Consider the following 20,893-nt stretch of genomic DNA (forward strand, 5'->3'; position numbering starts at 1 on the left):
GGCCAAAAAATGTTTTTGCTTTAAACTCAAGGACGTCTACTGAATATAAATACATCATAATTCTAAACGAAACTCAGGTGATTCAAACAATTAATATTATTTCTATCTGACATTTCCAATTATTAGGTCCAAAATATTGTTGTCAAATGTGATAAGATATGACATGATTGACGATTGTCGTCTGATACGATTGTTTCGAGTTCGGAAATTTTGAACTTCCAAATACTATAAACACGCCTCGTCAGCCGTCGCGAACGAACAGTACTGTCGCGTCTTAGTCGTCTTACTACAGTCACTGAACTCTGTTTAAAAATATTTATATTTCCGGGCGGAATTTACAAACTTATTTTTGTACCTGTATATATTATTTTCAAGTGTATCTTTTTTTACTTGGATATTTTCCCGGGTGGAATTTACAATCTCCCATTATCTTAAGACTCTCTGAACTCGATCCAGAGTACCTAAGGTAAAGCCGTGGTTTAAAATTGTCTTATTTACATAAGAAATAGTATTTTAATAACAACATTAAACGGACATTTTATAGATTTTATAGTTATTATTATAACATCTATCTAGCTGACAAATTGTAAGACCTATGACCAACACAAACAATGTAATAGTAAGTCAGTTCATTGTGTACCTTACTTAGACTAATACACAACGACCGCTGGACTCCGTNTGTCTTATTTACATAAGAAATAGTATTTTAATAACAACATTAAACGGACATTTTATAGATTTTATAGTTATTATTATAACATCTATCTAGCTGACCCAATTACGTAATTTACCTGACAATTTCACGTTTCAAACAATTTTTCATATTAAATGAATTTGCAGATCGTTATGAAATGTCAAGATTGAATTCCTAATGCCGCTCTGCAGGCATACCGTATCTCTTCTCAGACGATATATTAAATCTGTGTTTTAATTCACTAACGTTTATATAGGTATTTTATGGTACTTACACTTGCACCTACCTTCCTATAAGAAACAATAGGTAAAACAGTTTTGAGTGTATTCGAGTGTAGCCAGTGTAGGTTAACTTAAAATATTATATGAAACAATAAATTAGAGACCTTCCAAGCACATATTGTATTACCCACATAATATTATTATGTTGAACATTCTTCGACGAGATAACATTTCTAAAACGCGTAATAGGTGTAAACTGAGTGATCTGTTTAACATAAGACACTTATTACCTATTTTAAAAAACAATAACATTTTATGAAATTACCTATTACTTTTACATAATTTAAGTCGTACCAAAACAAAATTTTGTTTTAACTCTTTTAAATGGCAGCAAATATTTTTAAGTTCGTCTTCTTTTTAGCAAAATATTATTTAGAGTATTCCGATCTATAAAAATCAAATTTTGGACAAGTATAGTTTGTTAGTATAAAGGATTAGTGAAAGTTTTAGAAGAATTTTGTTTTTAACAGCTTAAAATTATATATAAAAATATATTTGCAAAAACTTTTTAAGTGCCTTAAGTAAAATGGATCACTCAGTATAATATTATTTCTTGAGCTCCACGAAAAAGGAGCTCGTTAACAAAAAGTGTAAACTTAAACTTATAATCAGTAAACAGATTATTTAATTATTAGTTAATCATCTTATTACGTTCGTCGTTTGCTCGAGTGATTTTAAAGAGCTATTATTTTTGTATTAAATGTCCGACACAGTTTTCAATCAAACGCAGTATAAGATGAACAACGTATACAAAGACCTAATAATGTTTTGGCCTTGTGTCGGAACGCACTTTTGAATGATGTAAAAATGCAATTAATGTTTAATTTCTGATAATAATATTGGGTAGGTTCGACCCATTAAAGATTTTTTATTTTTATCGATACCTAGTATAATATTACGTCCAGAGTGGGCACGGTCAGTGGTATCATTTGAGGGTGGCAGGGTGGGAATTCCCCCCCCTTGCCATCTGCGGGCCGCTATCGGGCCGGTGTTGAGCTATGGCTAGCTTAGGGCTACAGATCGCAAGGCCACAGCAAACATGATTCATGTCATTACTAAATAACATTTAACCACCATTCGCCACTTGCTAATATGTAAATAATTATAGGGTATCTGAATATTATCATTTACTATAGTATATTTTTTATTTTTATTTATTTATTATTATTTCATTATAGTATTTATAATCAACGATATTATGTATTTGAGTATTTCTAATTTATGCATATTGGATAATAGAAAAATCATACTATCTACAACCCTGCAGGTCTATGGTGTGATGACTGATGAGTTATCAGGGTGAGTAGGTATTTAACAGATAACGGCCTTCCATGTTTAATGTTTATTGTTAATCGTCGTCTGGATTACCTATATGTTTGACGTTTCAATTACTTTCGATTGCACCTGCGCATTAGAAGAAGGCTATTTGTATTGAGATGTATTTGCCCCCCCCCCCCCCTCAAAAACTGAAATGGCGGGACTGGGCTCGGCACAGTGCATTCCGCGTAATGTTATGTTTATTAGCTAAAATATTATTATAGAATTTACATAATTCATTAATTAATAAATAACAATAGATAAAGACTGAATAAGATTGATGATGATTCCAAATAATTAAATCAAAATCAGTGAACCATATACTAAAATATAACAAACTATATAAAATATAAAAATGTTAAACGATTTGGATTTTAAGAGTCTGAGTATTGAAGACGTACGAAACTAAATAGACAGGATCCTTACAGCAATATACTTACATTTAAATATTTGATAATAAGTTGTCAATTCACTCTTATATTAAAAACAATAGAGTAAAATGTATTATTCTGAACATCAAATTTGGTATGTTCCTATCATTAGTAAGACCAAGTCAACACAATGTATCTAATATTATCTCTATATCAAGGTAATAAGTAATTAAATAATCATGTATATCAATGATGTATAGGTACATGAGACTCCGTATTTACATTCAAAACTATAATAAAAGGTGACAGGCATGTTAAACTTAAATATTATATTTTAGTTAGTTCAAACCTTTTCTCCGGGTATTCAACTTTATCTACTAATTTATTTAAATGGAACAACGGTTGTGTTAAATATAAATCTCTTGGGCGAGTTCGGAGATGGTAGGTTGATATCTTGGTCCCTGGAACACTTGAAAAAAGTCTGACACCATTATTGAACTTGTTTGGCATCAGTACGAATAAATAAACTTCCGCTTACGCTGTCGTTCGATTCAGATTTGGTATTTTTCATATAAAGTTATTACTATATAGTAATTTATTTTCACGGATCGGAATGAAATAATCGATTAATCGCAACTATACAACGGATATCCTAGGAAATATGTTGACTGTGAGATGTATAAAAAGGAGTTGAAGCGACGAATGAAAAAAAAACCATGAATTATACTTAAACATAATTTTTTTAATTTTATCAACTAGCTTTTAAAGATTTTGTACACAATCAATTTCACCAACGGGCTTTTAATAAAAACTTTATACAACTGAATAAATTTTTATTACGAACAAAAACATAGAGTACGGATTTGAAACAGTTTTTATACGCCATATTAACAAAAGTTCATACGCTAAAATACGTACGTGCCGTGAGCATATTGTGATAATGATTATAATGATTAATCATGCTAGAGCAAACAGTTTTCAAAACTACTACTTATCGCCTGCCGTTACTTAACAATAAATGTTTATTATTAACGCACGCCTAACTATTAAACTATATAATTATTGGTGAACTTCAACAACTTTGGTATTGTTGTCCAATGAAGTTGTAGGGTGTAAAAAATGTTTGCTTTGAACGAACAATAAAATCCAATTTTTATTTTTTATATCACCCTCTCGCAAAATGTAAGTTTAGCTTACTAATGTAAGCTGAACTACGCCCGACCGTCTATATCTACGCGCCAAAACTGCACTGACCTACAATTGAGTCCTAGGTCCCCCTTAAAATCCATGATTAGACAACAGAGTAATAGACACTCACCTAGGTATACATTTGGCAGTATGCGTGTATGACCATAACCAATGAGATATGACAACACGTATCGATTGTCGTGCTGGAATCATCCGGAAGTGCCGACGCAAAACCACGCCAGCTGCAAAAAATATATCCTACATTGACTCCTAATAGTCCTAAATCCTGATTCAAGTGACATCGCTAGGATGATTCCACCAACCACGATATCTTTTCTAATTTGGGCATCACGGGTGGAACAACGATCAGGGACGATCAAGTTGGAGTTTTCCGGGTGTGTCGCAAGAAAAAAGATCATATTTTTAAAGTAGCCCGAATTTGTCCCAGTAAATATTGAGTAGTCCGAGGTGCACCACGAAGCGGCAAACTAGCTTACATTCAAAAAATATTTTTATTATTTTCAGAGACGTGAATTTAGCATTAAAATATCAATAGAATTTTTCAAAAACCTTCGCTGACCATTTTCAAATAGACTTTTTAACTATCCTACAATTTTGCACTGCCAACTTCACACCTAGCCAGTTGCGTACACACGGGGGGGGGGGGGTCAACCCCCCCCCCCTAGTATTTTTTCCGTTTACGTAATTACTTAAAAATGTATAGTAAAAATGATGACAATTTAAAAAAAAAATTAATAGTACTAATAAAAATAAATACAAAATTAAATTAAGGGAATTTCAGTGTTACCGTCACAATCGAGTTTAGATTAAAAATGTACGGCGAGAAGACCGTCGTCACCGACGTTATTATTTAATAATAATAATTATTAGATATGGGATATTCCAAATTATACTCCATTATATTATAACATCATATTTTAAACAGAAAAATAATTATTTACACAGGACAGATTAAATGGATTGACCATGTTGTCGGTATACCGTGATATAAATTTAACTCCTGAAGAAGTCATTGATGAGTTGGGACAAAAACCCAGGAAAATAGACATTGTTTTAAAATGAAAATAAATATTAGTTAAACAACATATTATTTTGATTTATCAATGTATAATATATATATGTATATAATTTTTTATATGTAAGCCTCCCCCATTGAAAATAGCTGTGTACGCCACTGCACCTAGCATTACCTTTTTTTTCATTTTTGAATCGACGACGCCGCGGGAACTGCTTTCGCAATGCTTCCGCGACCACAGCATTACCTAACCTAACCAAATCTAACCCACCTAATAACCATTAGTCATTAGGTACTTAAACCATGAACTGTAAATAATTGTAAAAAAATGTAATACAATATTTAAATGTACTGTAACAATTATAAATATACCTAAATATGTTGTATAACACCTATGTATACAATATGAACTCTACTTTATGTACGATTAACCGCTGGCCTATTCGTAAATATTAACACACACAGATATAATTGTAAGACCTATGACCAACACAAACAATGTAATAGTAAGTCAGTTCATTGTGTACCTTACTTAGACTAATACACAACGACCGCTGGACTCCGTACGACACCATACAGTCACATAGCATAGATCGCAATTACTTAGTTGTGAGTATTATTATTTACAAGTTTTTTTTTCTCGTATCATACACGTGTGTGTTTGTGTAATATTATAAAACTTAATAATAACTGAAACTGAAACCTAGTTATTTACATACCTACATTTAAGATTCCGATATCAATATAGGGTCCTACGACTCTCCCTAGACATCGTATATTTAACTGGTCGTTCCCCGACCACGTTACAGTAGGTACCATCTACATAATATATTATAAATTATAATATAATCGTACTATTTTAAAGTACCAAATACTTGCAACGCAGACCAAAAACATGCAACCAGCATCAAGTATTTCTATTTTTCAAAAGGTAGTGCAGTGATTACAGCTCCGACTCCGAGTGCTGTGAAAAAGATAAGTCGAGTGAATCACTCTAGTACATGCATTTAATTTGAATTAAATGATACATATAAAAGCAATGTAAAAATGTAAATATATAGAATATACGACTCATATATTACCTACATTTACGCTCAACTTTTTTTTAATTACACAATTATTTACAACTTATGTCGAACATTGTATTACATTTTCAAGTTTTTGATCGAGCACCGAATAATTTATCGAAATTGTCACATAAATATTTGACACGGTTATCGAGTAACAAAAAAAAATTGATTTTGCTAAAAAAATCACATTTTTTCTGATAAATGCTTAAAAAAATTAATATCACAAATTAACAATGTGTAAAATAGTGTGAACTATTATCAAATTTAATAGCACACTATTAAGACAAGTGAACGAAAATTTGTAATGTACGTGTATAAGACGGAGGCAATAGATGCATGGGTAGCGTCTTAGTTTTTTCATTTTTCCCAATGCTTTTGAAAACTACTGGGATTTTTTTACATTTGACCCCACAAGTACCAACTAGACTCACATTTCTATCAGAAGAGATGGTGAAATAGAAAAGCAATATTTTTACTGCCCCAAAAGTTGATGAGACATAAAAACAACATACATCATTGTAAAACTAATACATTCGTTTGCCCGGCTCAACATTTTACAATGAACAAAAACATTTAATTCAATGTCTAAAAAATGAATTTTTGTCCACAAGCAAGATGGTTCTTCCACGGACTAAAATCGGGTGATCCATTTTATATCATATACACCAAACGACCAAACCCATTAAATTCAGCCACCATTTTCATATTTATATTAATTTTGCATTGCTTTTCAATAATAAGGAAAATAAGAGAATATTGACGTAAGAAATCAAAATCATCATTAACATCTTTAAACAATACAAATAAATAATAAAATAAATAGAATTATGCTACAATAAAGAAATTTGTAAAGAGTTTATTTAGATAATGCCTAACACTGTTTCTGTCCCAGTTAACTAAACTTAAATTATTGTAATGTTCATGATGGTAGTATATTTTATAACTGCTTTAAGAAGGGACTACTAAATTGATGAGAAGACCTTAGCAAATGAACATCTCTGAAGGTATACCATAATATGTGGACACATATACTGAACATATTATACAACTAAATCTTTCACTTCATTCAAAGTCTAAAATATATATTACAGTTATTAAAATTACTTGGATGAAACACATATTACTTAATATATTAACACAAAACAATTAACATACTATAATACAACTAAATCAATAGAGTATTGCTTAATTATTTATTATATACCTATAGTCCATTTATATCATGAGTATTTCTCAGCGGCAACTGATTTTTTCTGATCCGGTCACCTGACATTCCCACAAACACCACTATAATAATACAGATAGCTGTTGTGCGAGCGCAGTACTAATGCAGCTAGTTGTAATAAGTCTGCTGATGATTACAATTTAGTAATATCCAATAATATTACTAGATAAACGCATATTGCAACAGCAGTGGTGGTTTTGACATGTTTTTTTTTTACGAGGCAACTAAGGTTAGGTTATCAAACCTAAATACATTATTACTCTAATACAGAAACACAAGTATAACATGTTACAGTATTCTTTAAATGCATTCTTCCATGCATCAGTGACAACAGTACTCTGTTGTGCAAGTGTAGTTCCCGGTTAACTAGTAGCGCAGCTGTATACAATGTGCCAGGCAGCCAACGTTCAAAGGGGGTGGTGGATTGTGTATGCATCAGCTGGAGTATTGAGCATGAGCTCTTTACACTATCTTAAGTGTACATGCAAGCTTCTGGCACTAAACATTCCAACATTTAGTTTATCTACAGTATCTATGGTGTTTAATATATAATAAATATTTTAAAGTATACGAATAAAGTCAAAAATATTTTTTAATTTTTTAAATCACTTTTTGCCTCACTACCCAAAACCACCACTGCAGCACGGCTGTTAAAAAATGATCCGACTAAATAAAAAAAACTATAAGGTAGCATGATGTGGTGTGATAAATGGTAATTGATGTATCCAGTGCCTACTGCTACCACCATGAGCAAACTGCACGCTAAAAAGTACTAATGTAAAGTAGCTTTAATGTAAATTGACAAAAAAATTGTGTGTAATAAGTATAAATTATTTATTGTATATTTTATTTTTGTAAGTAATTGATAGTTATAAAATATCTTATTCAGTTAAGTTTGAAATATTTTATTGTTGAATTATGAATCCTGTGATTATTTAAGTAGAATATTTTATATACCAAAAACAAAAACATTAACACTTAATAAAAAAAATAAAAAATTGATAATATGAATTTATACTTATTTTACTTTATAACTAATAAGTACATTTTAAACCTGATGTATATTAACTATAAAGATGCCAATAAGAAGTAAAAACAATAATGTTATATACACTAAAAATAGCAATAAAAATAACAATTTGTCTTAAGAAATTCAATTAGATACACTACAAAAAAGTATATACCTAAATATACATTAAAACCATATTCTAGGTGTCAACAATATAAATTATTAAATTTATGTTAAAATGATAGGTGAATCACACTGGAGGGAGGACCGTTTCCAGGAATTTCTTAAGATCCCTTAATTCCTGTAAAATATAAACAATATAATTAATAATATGTTTATTTAAATAATTTATATTTTGTTTTTAAAGTTATTTTAGTTATCATAATATAAGTAACAAGACTAAAAAATAATGATAAAAAAAAGGATAGAATATTGTATTAAAATGCTTGTATCTTCCATTATACAAAAAAAAAATGCAATTTCTACTCAAAAATTGTTATTTGATAGTTGACCTAATAAAAAGGCTTATCTGTATATTATAAAATCAATGCTATTAATTGTGAATGACATAATGTATCAAGGAATACAAAAGGTAATTTTTTACCAATCCAGCGCCGTCGTAGCACAGGCTAAGTAAAAAAAAAAAAATGGCGGCACGGCAATAAATATTATCTTGAAACAGGGGTTGCCCATTTAAACATAGTAAACATTTTGGATTTTTTTTTAACCGAACCTAACTAATTATCTACTATATCAATTAATACATATAATTAATTATTGACTATTACTTTGTCACGCGCATTGTTGGTGTGTATCTAATGTGTTATTGAATTAACCTAAAATTAAATATAATACTATAATAGTACTATACTACTATTGTGTTTTTAATACTTTATTTTAATATAGGTACTTACTGAATAAGAAAAATAATCATAGTGATAAAATAAATCCCCCCGAAAAACTGTAAATATATAAATGTTAAGAAAATTGAATTAAAGTACACTTATTACAAAAAACAAGTTTAGTAAAAAAAATCAATTCTTTGACCTTTGTAGTAATAAAGACAGATGGTCTAGTGGTGGTTAAGACGTTTATATAAAAATCCTAGAGAGGGAAAAATAATATATAAAAATTATTGATGTGCAAAAAATAACCAAGTAAAAAATATATATAAAATCGGATACTAACTTTGTAACAACTGAAGATATAGACTTAATAAATAACCAAAAGGTTGCTGAAATATTGCAGATACAAATCAAAAAGTCCTAACAAAACTATACCCTGTTTCAAAAGAGAACATACCAGGCGGCCATGGGCAAAACTGGTTTTCTTATGTAAATCTGGTATATTCTCTTTTGAAACAGTTTATAGCAAATGTACCCACATGCCTTTAAAAAAAAAAAAAAAATATTTGATAAGAGCCTGATAATTCTTATGAAGTGGACATCCATATCATAAAAAGCATTCCATCAAGTGGACCCAACATAATTGTATACATAGTAACAAATAATAACATTATATGTTCTTATCAGATTAGGCATAAAGTCATCAAGTTTGATTTTCACTTGTGTAACTTCTTAATAAGTAGTATGTTAAATAACTGGGCTACAGTTGTAACACATCTGACTAAATATTCCTTAAAACGCTTGTTATTACAGAAATGACAATTTTAATAATTTTAGAAATTATGACATTTATCTCTATTAACATTTAAAAATATAAACAAAGGAGGGATAAATATAATTACATTAATATACCTACCTACATTTAAACAAATTCTAAGACAAAATTATTTTTATGCTGTTAACTTAAGTTTTAATAACAAATACATACCATATCAGATGAACTGTGCATTAAGCCTCGGTATGTTTTGAGTTCGGTATTTTTAGCAAAAGACTTAAGAATGGATGCTGTAAGTTGACCCCATTTTAGTGGTACAATTGGATCACAATCTCCGTGACACTGAATTATCGGCATATCTTTGTTACTTATAGCAGCCTAAAAACCAATCATAAATATATTTTATCAAAAATAGGAATTAATTAATGATTCTTACTGCTGGAAAACTTTTATGTAATGGTATCCAACATGATAGAGCCATAACTCCAGCTAATGGTTTGTTATACGTAAAAGCTGAGTACAAAGCAAGAGCTCCACCTTGTGAAAACCCACCAATGGCAATACGAGATGATGGCACATTGGAAGTTTCAATCTCACGATCGATAAGAGAATGCACTAATTTAGCAGCTTCTTTAATTCCACTTTCATCTTCTGGACCTGATTCATCTAAAGTAAACAAATCAAACCATGAAGGCATACGGAAACCTTGGTTCAGAGATACTGGCATCGGACTCCTGTTGATTTGTTTAAAAAAAAAATGTAGATACATCAAAACTACAAAAATGCATCAATTTTAAAACTTACGCAGATGGACATATAACTTTCACATAGGGTTGTCTTATTTGTGTCATTGCTTCAGCCCAGCCATTTCTAAAAAAAAAATTAAAAGCATACGTTAATACTTCAAGTCTTAAGAGTATTTTAAAAAAAACATAAGTAATAAACTAATTTGATATAAAATAAATACCTAGTTAACTAAACAGAATAAGAATTAAATATAGTATGGGTAAGTTCATCAAATCATAATATTATTAATTGTTATATTTAGAAATAGTAAGTAGTCAATTATGAAAATCTACAGAATTCAAATGATTAACTTTCTCAAGAGAATGTTAAAATTGAGTTTCATACTTAGTTTAGAGACAAAAAAAAAAAGTTATACCATTTTGGAATACAATTTTTTGCTACCTAAATTTAAACAATAAATAGCATACTGTACCCTGAATCTCCAAGACCATGAAGAAATATGACCTGCAAAACAAAAAATAGTTATTAAATTATGTTTCATGTTATCGGTATTTTTGAAATTAATATTGATAAAAATGTATAATCAATAACATATTAAATTAATATAAAACGACAAAAGGAATCGTCCAATATACCTAATAGTAGAATACTAAAATGTATAATAGTATAGTAGATACATTATGAGTTATTTTACTGATTCATTTCTAATTGGAAAATAAAGAATTGTAATCAATGTACTACCAATTATCAAATATAAAAAAAATATGTGTGTACAAAACAATTTTGTGATCGGGTAGAACGCATATTAGTTCGTAAGAAGTTACAACACCAGGATCAATTATACTTAGGTCAACAAAATCATATTATAGCTGTCTAGTACATTTTACACAAAATTTACACAGTTGACAATCTATTCAACTGCATTTGGTGAAAAGTAAAATATTGAAGAAACACATTAATCACATAATTTACTTACAGTGGCCGTCTGTTTAACGGAAGAAGATATTACCACGGGATTAATAGACATGTTTGCGGAGGACTTTGCGAAAGTATTAAAGTTAGAAGAATTAATTACGGAAAACAACGAAAAAATCAATCCAATTTGGGTTAATGCCAGTTTTTGAACTGCCGAACTTTTGTGGTTATGTAAATCCATAGAAATGTCGACGAATTTCATGGAACGCTAAATCAAACCGATACGAAATTTAAAACACAAATGTCAACACGCATTTGAATAAATTATAATAATAATAATCGAATAATAATAATAAAACGGATCCACTAACACTATGTCACTACTATACACGGTCGGTATTGACTGCTGGCATCAGTTATCCTGTTCGAATTAGCATTGATCACGGCTTATGCGAATATAATGCTCGGTGTTGTGACCCCGATGGGCAGTTAATAATAATACATATGATATTATATTATTAAATTTATTTAAATATAAGTAACCAGGTTTATAGGTAAGTAATAATAATTATGACATGACAGCCGGAGGGCAACACAGAGTAACACATGATTCCTGTTTAGCTCGTGACATAGGTAGGGTATCTATGAGACCGGTCTCTTGTATTGTGATCAACGCAATGCAAACCGCTACGGCGCATATACCTGCCTAATGTAGAATAAATTAATACAAATAATGGCTTTTGAATTAATTCAATGTTAATTCACGTATAGGAACTATGCTGATGAGTTTATTATCAAGGGCATTGCAGGCGGCGGTGACCTATTTACCAGGTGAGTTCAACTATTATATTTTTATTATTATTATTACTATATTATTATTATTAGATAATCAATCTTTTTACGTCTCTACAGACCGTACGGACTACGGAAGAGTGCATGGGGACCGTTTTATACATACTAATAAGTAATATATAAAGTACCTACCTATCTGTGTATTGTGTTGGCGCGTGTTAAAAACGATTAACTGACTATTAATTATTCATATAGGTATTATATAGGTATAACCTACACTTGTTAATACTATACAGCTGGGTAGTTGCTATGTATTGTGTATTAGTGCTACTATGCTACCTACCAATACTTACTATTTGTACTAAGCAGCTGCATCTTGCAAACCCAAGATGATAGAATAAAATGCTGTCCGTTATCCTTGTACGGTATATCGTGCAAAATGAAAATATGTTGGCTGTTCTATAAATAACATCCCCAATGATTATTTACCTGTCTACTAATAAAATTACAAAACGTATTGAATGAAGTATATTTTTATTGTTTCAACATATCTTGACTTTTTAGTTTTTTTTAGACATTTTTTACAATTAAATCATTTTTAACCTATTTGTTTCTATAAACATTGTTATCTGTTATACCACTGCAGAATAGATACTGTTAAAATATTTCGTTCGCACATTATTTTTTTATAAACGGTTTTTATTAATTTTAGGGCTAGTTATTTAAGTGTAGGGATATGTAGTAAAAAATTGTATAAATGTAAGTTATATTTAATTTATATCACAGGTTTCCAGCAATAATCGTCTGAATCCTTCCGAATTCTAATGAGCGAATGTTTGACGGTTTCGCATTCGCTTGGCCCTAGATTTGGATGCCGTGTAATCAAATGGGAGTTATATAACTTATAATACGTAATAGGCAGCTTCATATATGAGCATTAGGCAAACGTATAAACATAATTACCTAATGGCTATTACCTACCTATAATAGTATATAGCCATGTAGGTATACACCTTAATTGGTTTATAAAACAATTGGACATTATAATTTTGTAGAAGTTATATGCGAATTTCCTCACCACCTTAGCATAAAAACGTCAACATTGTAATATTGAATTCCGTTTAAATCCATGAGGTATTACACATGGCACGTCTTTTTTTATTGTGGTACCTATGACCTATCCCCGTTAAGGGTGACAGAGGCAGTGCGTTTTTTAGTTGAAAAAATATGTCTTACAGGAAAAACTCTCACGCCTTGTATAATAGTCTGATTTCTTTAAATTTTTTTATTTGCAAGAAAAACGTTTGCGAGAACATTTTGCAGGTTGAATCAAACCCTAATTTTTAAAATTATGACTAAAGAACCTAAAATATATGAATTTGAATAATGCACGATATTTGTTATTTTTCACACGAATTTTTTTAGCACCATTGTAAGTAAAATTAAAATTCAGTCTTCAATCTGACTTAATCCGACTACCTATTCTACAGCGCGTGGGAGTTGTTCTATTTATGTCATTTTCGTTGATAAAATACATCTTATCAACATCTTTTAAATAGGTATCGGCCAGTAAATTAGTGGATAAGTATTAAAATTCAGATTATAATTAAAATATAAAACATAATTTTTAAATTGTATAGAATTGTGGACAATTAGGAAACCCGACTCCGACTCCCTTAAGGCCTAATCTACACTTACAAATAAAGTATCGACTTTATCTAAACTTTGACCGCTCAAAGTAATTTATCTATTGTTAATGTTTAATGGTGGATAAGTTTTTGTTTTAGTGTACCTATATAAGATCGTTTACGAGATTTGACGAAAGACCAACACCGTGGTTAACAATAATTAGAGAAATAATAAAATTTATAAAATTCCGTATGGCACATTATACAATCGTTTTAATGGGAAACATGGTAAAAAACCTGGAGGACAGGCAATATTTAGTGATGACTGATGAGGATGAAAAAAATATGATAGCTGCTGTATCAAAATGTGGTGATTGGGGATTCCCTTTAACTTTAATGGATTTAAGGTAAATATACACAGTTTGCCTATATTACAATTAGTCTTAAAATTAATTAAAATTATCTTGTATTAGATTAATCGCAAAAACATCACTAGACAAAAGAGGAATAATAGTTCAGAAATTTAAGGATAACCTCCCTGGTGATGATTGGGCAAGGAGTTTGTTAAAAAGACACAATACACTGACTCGAAGAATCACTACAAACATTTCTAGATGTCGTGCCGAAGTCTCCCCTTCTACAATAAATTCATATTTTGATAATTTGTCTTCAGTACTAAAAGATATACCTGCTGATAATATTTTCAATTATGATGAGATCAACCTCCAGGATGACCCAGGAAAAAAAAATTTTTATTCAAGCGTGGTACAAAATATCCCGTACAAGTTCAAAACCACTCTAAAAGTGCCACCACAATAATGGTATGTGGGTCAGCAAGTGGTATTCTATTACCACCATATATCATTTATAAGTCTAAAAATTTGTGGGAGTCTTGGACTAATGAAGGACCCAAAGGATCTCTATGCTGTGAGAGTCCTTGCTGCTCAAAAGGAACCAGATATAATTGTACATCACATGGATGGATGGTATCACATTCAAAGAATGGTTTTTCACTTTATTTTTGCCTCACGCAAACCGTTTAAATGGGCGAAAAGTATTAATAGGAGACAACCTTGCATCTCATTTTAATCCTGAAGTAATACAACAGTGTGAGGATTCTGGTATTGATTTTGTATGTTTACCCAAAAATGCAACACATTTAACTCAACCACTAGATGTGTGTTTTTTCCGGCCTTTAAAACAAAGTTGGAGATTTTGTTTGAAAGAATGGAAAAATCGTAATACAAGTATGCAATCTATTCCTAAGTCATCTTTTCCAGCATTGGTAAGTAGTTGTCTTCAACGAATCAATGATGTTGGAAGCATATCGAACAATTTAAAATCTGCATTTCGTGCCACTGGAATTTTTCCATTAGATCGGAATGCTATCTAACAAAAATTACCAAAAGAAGATGACCCTAATATTAATGATATTGTTGTTAATTATTTAAAAGATAAACGATTTGAAAAAACAGATAAAACAGAAAAAGAAAAAAAATTAATATTGCTCCAGGGCAGAGTGTGACCTCTGCTATTTTAAATAATGCAGATAGTGATGATGATTCACCAAATGCAGTTATCCCATATATAGACACAGATTCTGAACATGAGCTAGAAAATGAAGATGAGGTTCCAGAATATCAAACACCAACCAAACAGACTCTAAACATTGGTAATTTTGTGTTAGTGAACGTCCAGTTAGGAAAACGAAAAAAGACAATTTATGTAAATGCAGCTGTTATCAAAAATATTGTGAATAATGTATATACACTCAATGGTCTTAAATCATTAGATGGCTTAAAAAAAATTTTCAAATTCAAGATGGTGATGTATTTGATGTTGATATTAAACATATAATTGCAATTTTAAAAACACCACAACTGACAAAAGAAGCTAATTATATTTTTTCACCGCCACTCTCTGATGTTAGAGAGGCATTGTAACTGAAAAGTATTATGACTGTACTGTTAAACTGTACGTTCAGTCTGTTACCTACCAATATATTATAAACTCAAGACTGCCTAGTAAGTTCCTAGCTAAGTCAATTTAAACATATTTAAATGGATGTACCTATTTATATTTTATTTTGTTTTGTTTTGTTTTTTAACTTAGAAATTATTATGTTTAAACTGTTATGGTACTTGTTAAAACTAATATTTATATATATTTAGTTTTGTTTTGTATTTTTATTTAAAAATTGTTATATTATCCTGTGTGTTAAGATAGTTTACAAAGTATTGTACCTAACCTCAAGAGTCCTAGTAACTAGTTAAGCCAATATAAATATATTTGAATGAATTTATTTATATTTTTATATTTTAATATTTTGTTTTATTTTGTTTTTAATTTTGAAACTATTATTATATTTTTACTGTTTCACAAGATTGAATTGGTCAACTTAATAAATTATTATCCACTTAAATGCTATTTTATGTATTTTTTTATTTATACAAATTAAATATTCATGTCAATTTCACCCCATATCACATTTTATGTTATAACTCAAAAACTATTTGACCAAATTAAAAATAGTTTGAGATTTTTAACTTTCATACCATTACCAATAGTTTAACAATAAAAAAAATAGGGGTATCAAAGTCACCCCGAATTCCGTTTGACTTTGATAGCAACTTTTAAAAAAATATTTAAAAAAAACTATTCATTAGAAAAAAAAAAAAAAAAATTTAGGAATGTTGGTAAAATAGTACTTGATACGACGAAATTATTTTGAGATCTGTAGCATGAGTATTAAAAAAACTATACGAAAAAGAACAAAAAAAATCAACAAACTTTATCAATGTCGCCCCAATTTACGGTATCTCATAACATATATATTAAATTATTTTATATTGCATATACAAATGAACAAAAAAAGTATATCAATTTTTTTTAATAATATTAAGTCCAAATTCCATGGCTTCTTGGCTAATTCATCAATGGCCTCTTGCTTTAAAATTATTAGTAGTCGATTTCCTTTTTTTATTTTTATCCATTTTGGTTTTTGGATTAGAAAAATATAAAATTCTAACAATAAATTACTATTTACTGTGAAGTGTGCATAGACAAAAGATTTAAGTGGTTAGTCGTTACAGAGTGTTAATGTGTACTGTGTAGTGTTTAGCGTGTAAACGCGTCGCGAAAACCAAGTAGATAGTAAGATAGGTACTGTGTGACAGCACGAGTTCGTAGTACCTATTCACTATTCGTTCATACCAATATTATTGTTAATCTTGAAGTTACATTTTTACTATTAGGTTATATTTTTGGAATTGTGGTTTTACCAATCATTGAAGTATTTAGTATTTACTATCTCATGTATCTGTATGTAGCATGTAGGTTAGGTATAGTTAGGTTCTATAATTACTATTTAATTGAGTAGAGAATTTGTAGCTCTAAAAAAATCACCAAATATGCACTTAAATATATAAAATATGCATTTTAAAATGATTATTTTTTTACAAAAAAGAATTTTTCTGTAGCCTGTAGGTACCAATTATTTTGATGAATAAATTTTATTTAAATTTTAAGTACAGTTTACAAGTTAGGTACCTACAATAAGTATTCAATTGTTTGGTTTCATTGTATGGGTTTTCAGATACTTCTTATAACTATACTCTAATAACCCGTCAATCAATCTAATAAGCAATTCTCGAGACGTGTTTTTAGGAAAAACTTGCGACTGGGAAAAGTCAACAATTATGTTAATATTATGATCAAAATTTAAAATAATTTTAAATTCAACGTTATTTTTAACGAAAAAAGTATTGATAAAATGATAAATTATTCTTTATTATAATAGAAGAAATATGCCTTAAAAACTAAAAAAAACTCAAATTATGCATTTATATGCAAAATAAAATGTCAAAACTACCTTTGTGAAAGTATGAAACATAGTTGTTTCGTACTCTACTATTTTTGTGACTATGCAAAAAAAATGCTAAAAGTCTTCTGCTTTACTAATTAAATACAATGTATGGAAGGACACCCCGTATTTATAAATCAATAAAATCAAAATCAAAATCAAATAACCATTTATTTTTAAACTATGCTTATTGCTTACCAAAACAAACTAATTATATACTAATACAAGATACAACTGACACAACTTGATTTCATTTTGTATTTTTGTAATAATTTATAAATTTGAATTAAAAATATTTGTAGGTAAAAGTCAATGTATAATTACAGCTTATAGGTGGATCTATCCCTCATACCCCCCCCCCCCCGTAATTACGCCACTGGTTCGTCATCATTTTAGGAACTTCACTTTTTCTTGTCAAAATATTGGTTTCTACTAAGTACTAACATGGATATGGATATTGGTAAAAAATGGAACAGTAATGTCAGTAATAATAAACCAACATTAAAAGAGCTTCAATAAATGTCTAAACCAATCAAGTAATTGTAAATCAATTGAATTGACACTTATTTGCACTTATAAGTTCTCTATAAGTAATACAGGTACGGCCGTACGGGTCACGGTTATCTACTCTGGTATCAAGAAAATAAAAATAAAGAAAACCCAGAATATCTAATTATATTATAGGAGTGCATTGTAAAACATCCAGATCATATTAAAAGATTCTAAAATAAATCAAACACCTACTTAAAAATTAAAATAAGTGCAGTTTGTTTGTTCTATCTATATTGTATAGCCTATTTCCTATATAAACAATAAATAGGTAGTTCCAAACTATAAAAATATAATTTTGTTTAGGTATGTACCAAATATTGAGTCTTACGCAAATTGAAATTTTATTTATTTCATAAGCTACAGTTGCGTTTTTAACTATAAAAGATAAAACAATACCATGCCTAACCTGCATTATATTATTATGCTGAGGTTTAATTAAAACATTATTAGCAATGTCATAAAACACTAAACACGCTGTGTAATTTGGTCAAATCATGTGATAGCGACCTTGAATCACAAAAAATTAGCTGTTATCCCAGGGGCGTTGTGTGACATATAAGATATTCATATTGAAACATAAAATTAATTACCTACCTACTTGTGAGTTGCGAGTAATAACCAATAACTAATAACAGTACCTAAACAAGATTAAATTACTGACAAAGCCTACTCGTCAATTATTGTATTGTAGGTAAATAAAAAATTTAAAATATACAGTTTCTTTTAAAATAGATAATCAAGTTCAAATTTGAATGAAATTAATTAGATATTTAAACAGAGGATAACAATATTAGTTATTTTAAAATTTTATTTTTGGATTGAAACTTTTAAAGAATAGATTATTATATTTTGTAGTCACTGCAAAAAATTTTTAAAGTACCATTTTCGACAAACATTTTTTTCAACCCACTAATTTATATTAAATAAATTACTTTAATATTAATCGTCATGAAATAAACCTACTTAGTAATATAGCTCACTGCATAGGCGGAGATCGGGGGGGAGGGCTTACGGGGGCTTAGTCCCCCCAAAATAAATGATTTGAAGTTAAGTACCCCCTAAGAATATTAAACAAACAATACCGTAATTTTGTACAGTTTGCAGAACTTTTTTCATTATTTTATATTCTTATATCCACAATTATATAAGTGTACCTAGTACATTACATACACACTATTTACCAATTTAATATTTACGGTAACATACCGAACAATTAAGTCACAATTTACAATAATATTATATTGTGTTTATATACTTAATATTGTACATATTTTGTACCAATTGCCAATTAGCCATCTATATTGAATAACATATTATACCATTCTATTTTAGATGGGAAAAATATTATTTCTTTTCCTAATTTTTGATAAATCTCGAGAAGCGATATATAGCTATTATAGGACTATCGCTATAGCTGCATTAAACCTATCGTAAAGTTTATAGCGATTGAATGAATCGTTAACCGTATTGACCATTTTATACTAAATTATATTTTACTTATTGTTTGATGTTCTTGAGAATACATTTCTTTTGAGATTATGATTTAGATTTTTAATAAATAATTTAGTTCAAATATGTTTGAAATATTTAGTCTGTTTGTCATCAAATATTTGAGCCCCCCTTAATATTTCACAAGATCTCCGCCTTATATTATATAAGCTGACATCGACGTCTTCTCGTGCCTATAAATATACCATACAAATAGCTCAAAAAGTATTTTGAAAATTGTATGGCTTATGGAAAATTTTAATATAAACATTCAGTAAAAATGTCAAGTATCTACGGTAATTCATGTTTTAATTGCAACACAAAAAGAAAGAAGTTAGTTTACAGGAAAATAATAAAATATCCAATGTAGTGAAAATTTGAAATTCAAACATCCATGTGAATTTAATTTAATTATCCGGTATAATTTTTTATTTTTGAAGGTAGAAAAACTGAAAATGAAATCTCGAATTACATTTTAAATGTTAGGTATGGGAATGGGAAGAAAAACTGCTATGAATTTGAAACTACAAAATAATTTGCCAATTTTCACGATTTTGACGAAATTTTCAAAATTCATACTTAAGAAGCAAAACTTTTTTTTTTAATTACACTAATTAAAACTTTTGAGGGACCTTGAATTACATTTTGAAGTTTTTTAATTACTTTACTAACTACACTAAATTGAATTTAAGGTATCAATAATATAATAAATATGAAACTTATATCAAAGTTGTTAGAAAATGTGTAGATGCATTTTTAATTAGGTAGGCAACCTATAATTTAAATAAGTTGTCACTTAGTAAATTGGGAAAAATCCGAAGTCCCCAAATGAGCCAGTAGGAAACCAACATAATCCTAAATATTTTTGTCGCAAGAAACTTGGAAGACCGTATATATATTTTTATAATTTTTTTTTTGAAATTTCCTAGTTTTAATAAAATAATTATTAGTAAAAGTATTGTCCAATAATCCAGTGCTCCACTGTAAATAGGTAATCTAACCCAAATGTTATAGTTACAATTTAACATTACTTTTATTTGTTATATTAACAAGTATTTATTCACAATATAATATTTGAACAGTAAATAATGTTTGATT

The 20,893-nt window shown here is 29.2% G+C and overlaps 2 protein-coding genes across 2 annotated transcripts; one reads left to right on the forward strand and one right to left on the reverse strand.

Moving 5' to 3' along the window:
* Window positions 1–8,228: 8,228 nt before the first annotated feature.
* LOC111042131 (acyl-protein thioesterase 1-like) lies at window positions 8,229–11,858 on the reverse strand. The gene is made up of 6 exons (XM_022326650.1): window positions 11,535–11,858; window positions 11,031–11,062; window positions 10,616–10,681; window positions 10,248–10,545; window positions 10,025–10,189; window positions 8,229–8,492 (listed from the first exon to the last, which is right to left on the reverse strand). Exons 1-6 carry the CDS (start codon window positions 11,733–11,735, stop codon window positions 8,442–8,444), a joined length of 813 nt encoding a protein of 270 aa, XP_022182342.1. The 5' UTR covers window positions 11,736–11,858; the 3' UTR covers window positions 8,229–8,441.
* Window positions 11,859–12,044: 186 nt separating this feature from the next.
* LOC111042132 lies at window positions 12,045–14,730 on the forward strand. Its single transcript, XM_022326652.1, has 3 exons — window positions 12,045–12,106; window positions 12,245–14,300; window positions 14,367–14,730. The coding sequence occupies exons 2-3, from the start codon at window positions 14,146–14,148 to the stop codon at window positions 14,710–14,712; spliced, it is 501 nt and encodes a 166-aa protein (XP_022182344.1). The 5' UTR covers window positions 12,045–12,106; window positions 12,245–14,145; the 3' UTR covers window positions 14,713–14,730.
* The last annotated feature ends 6,163 nt before the right edge of the window (window positions 14,731–20,893 follow it).

The sequence above is a fragment of the Myzus persicae genome, unplaced genomic scaffold (assembly GCF_001856785.1).
Source record: "Myzus persicae strain clone G006 unplaced genomic scaffold, MPER_G0061.0, whole genome shotgun sequence".
Lineage (NCBI taxonomy): Eukaryota > Metazoa > Arthropoda > Insecta > Hemiptera > Aphididae > Myzus > Myzus persicae.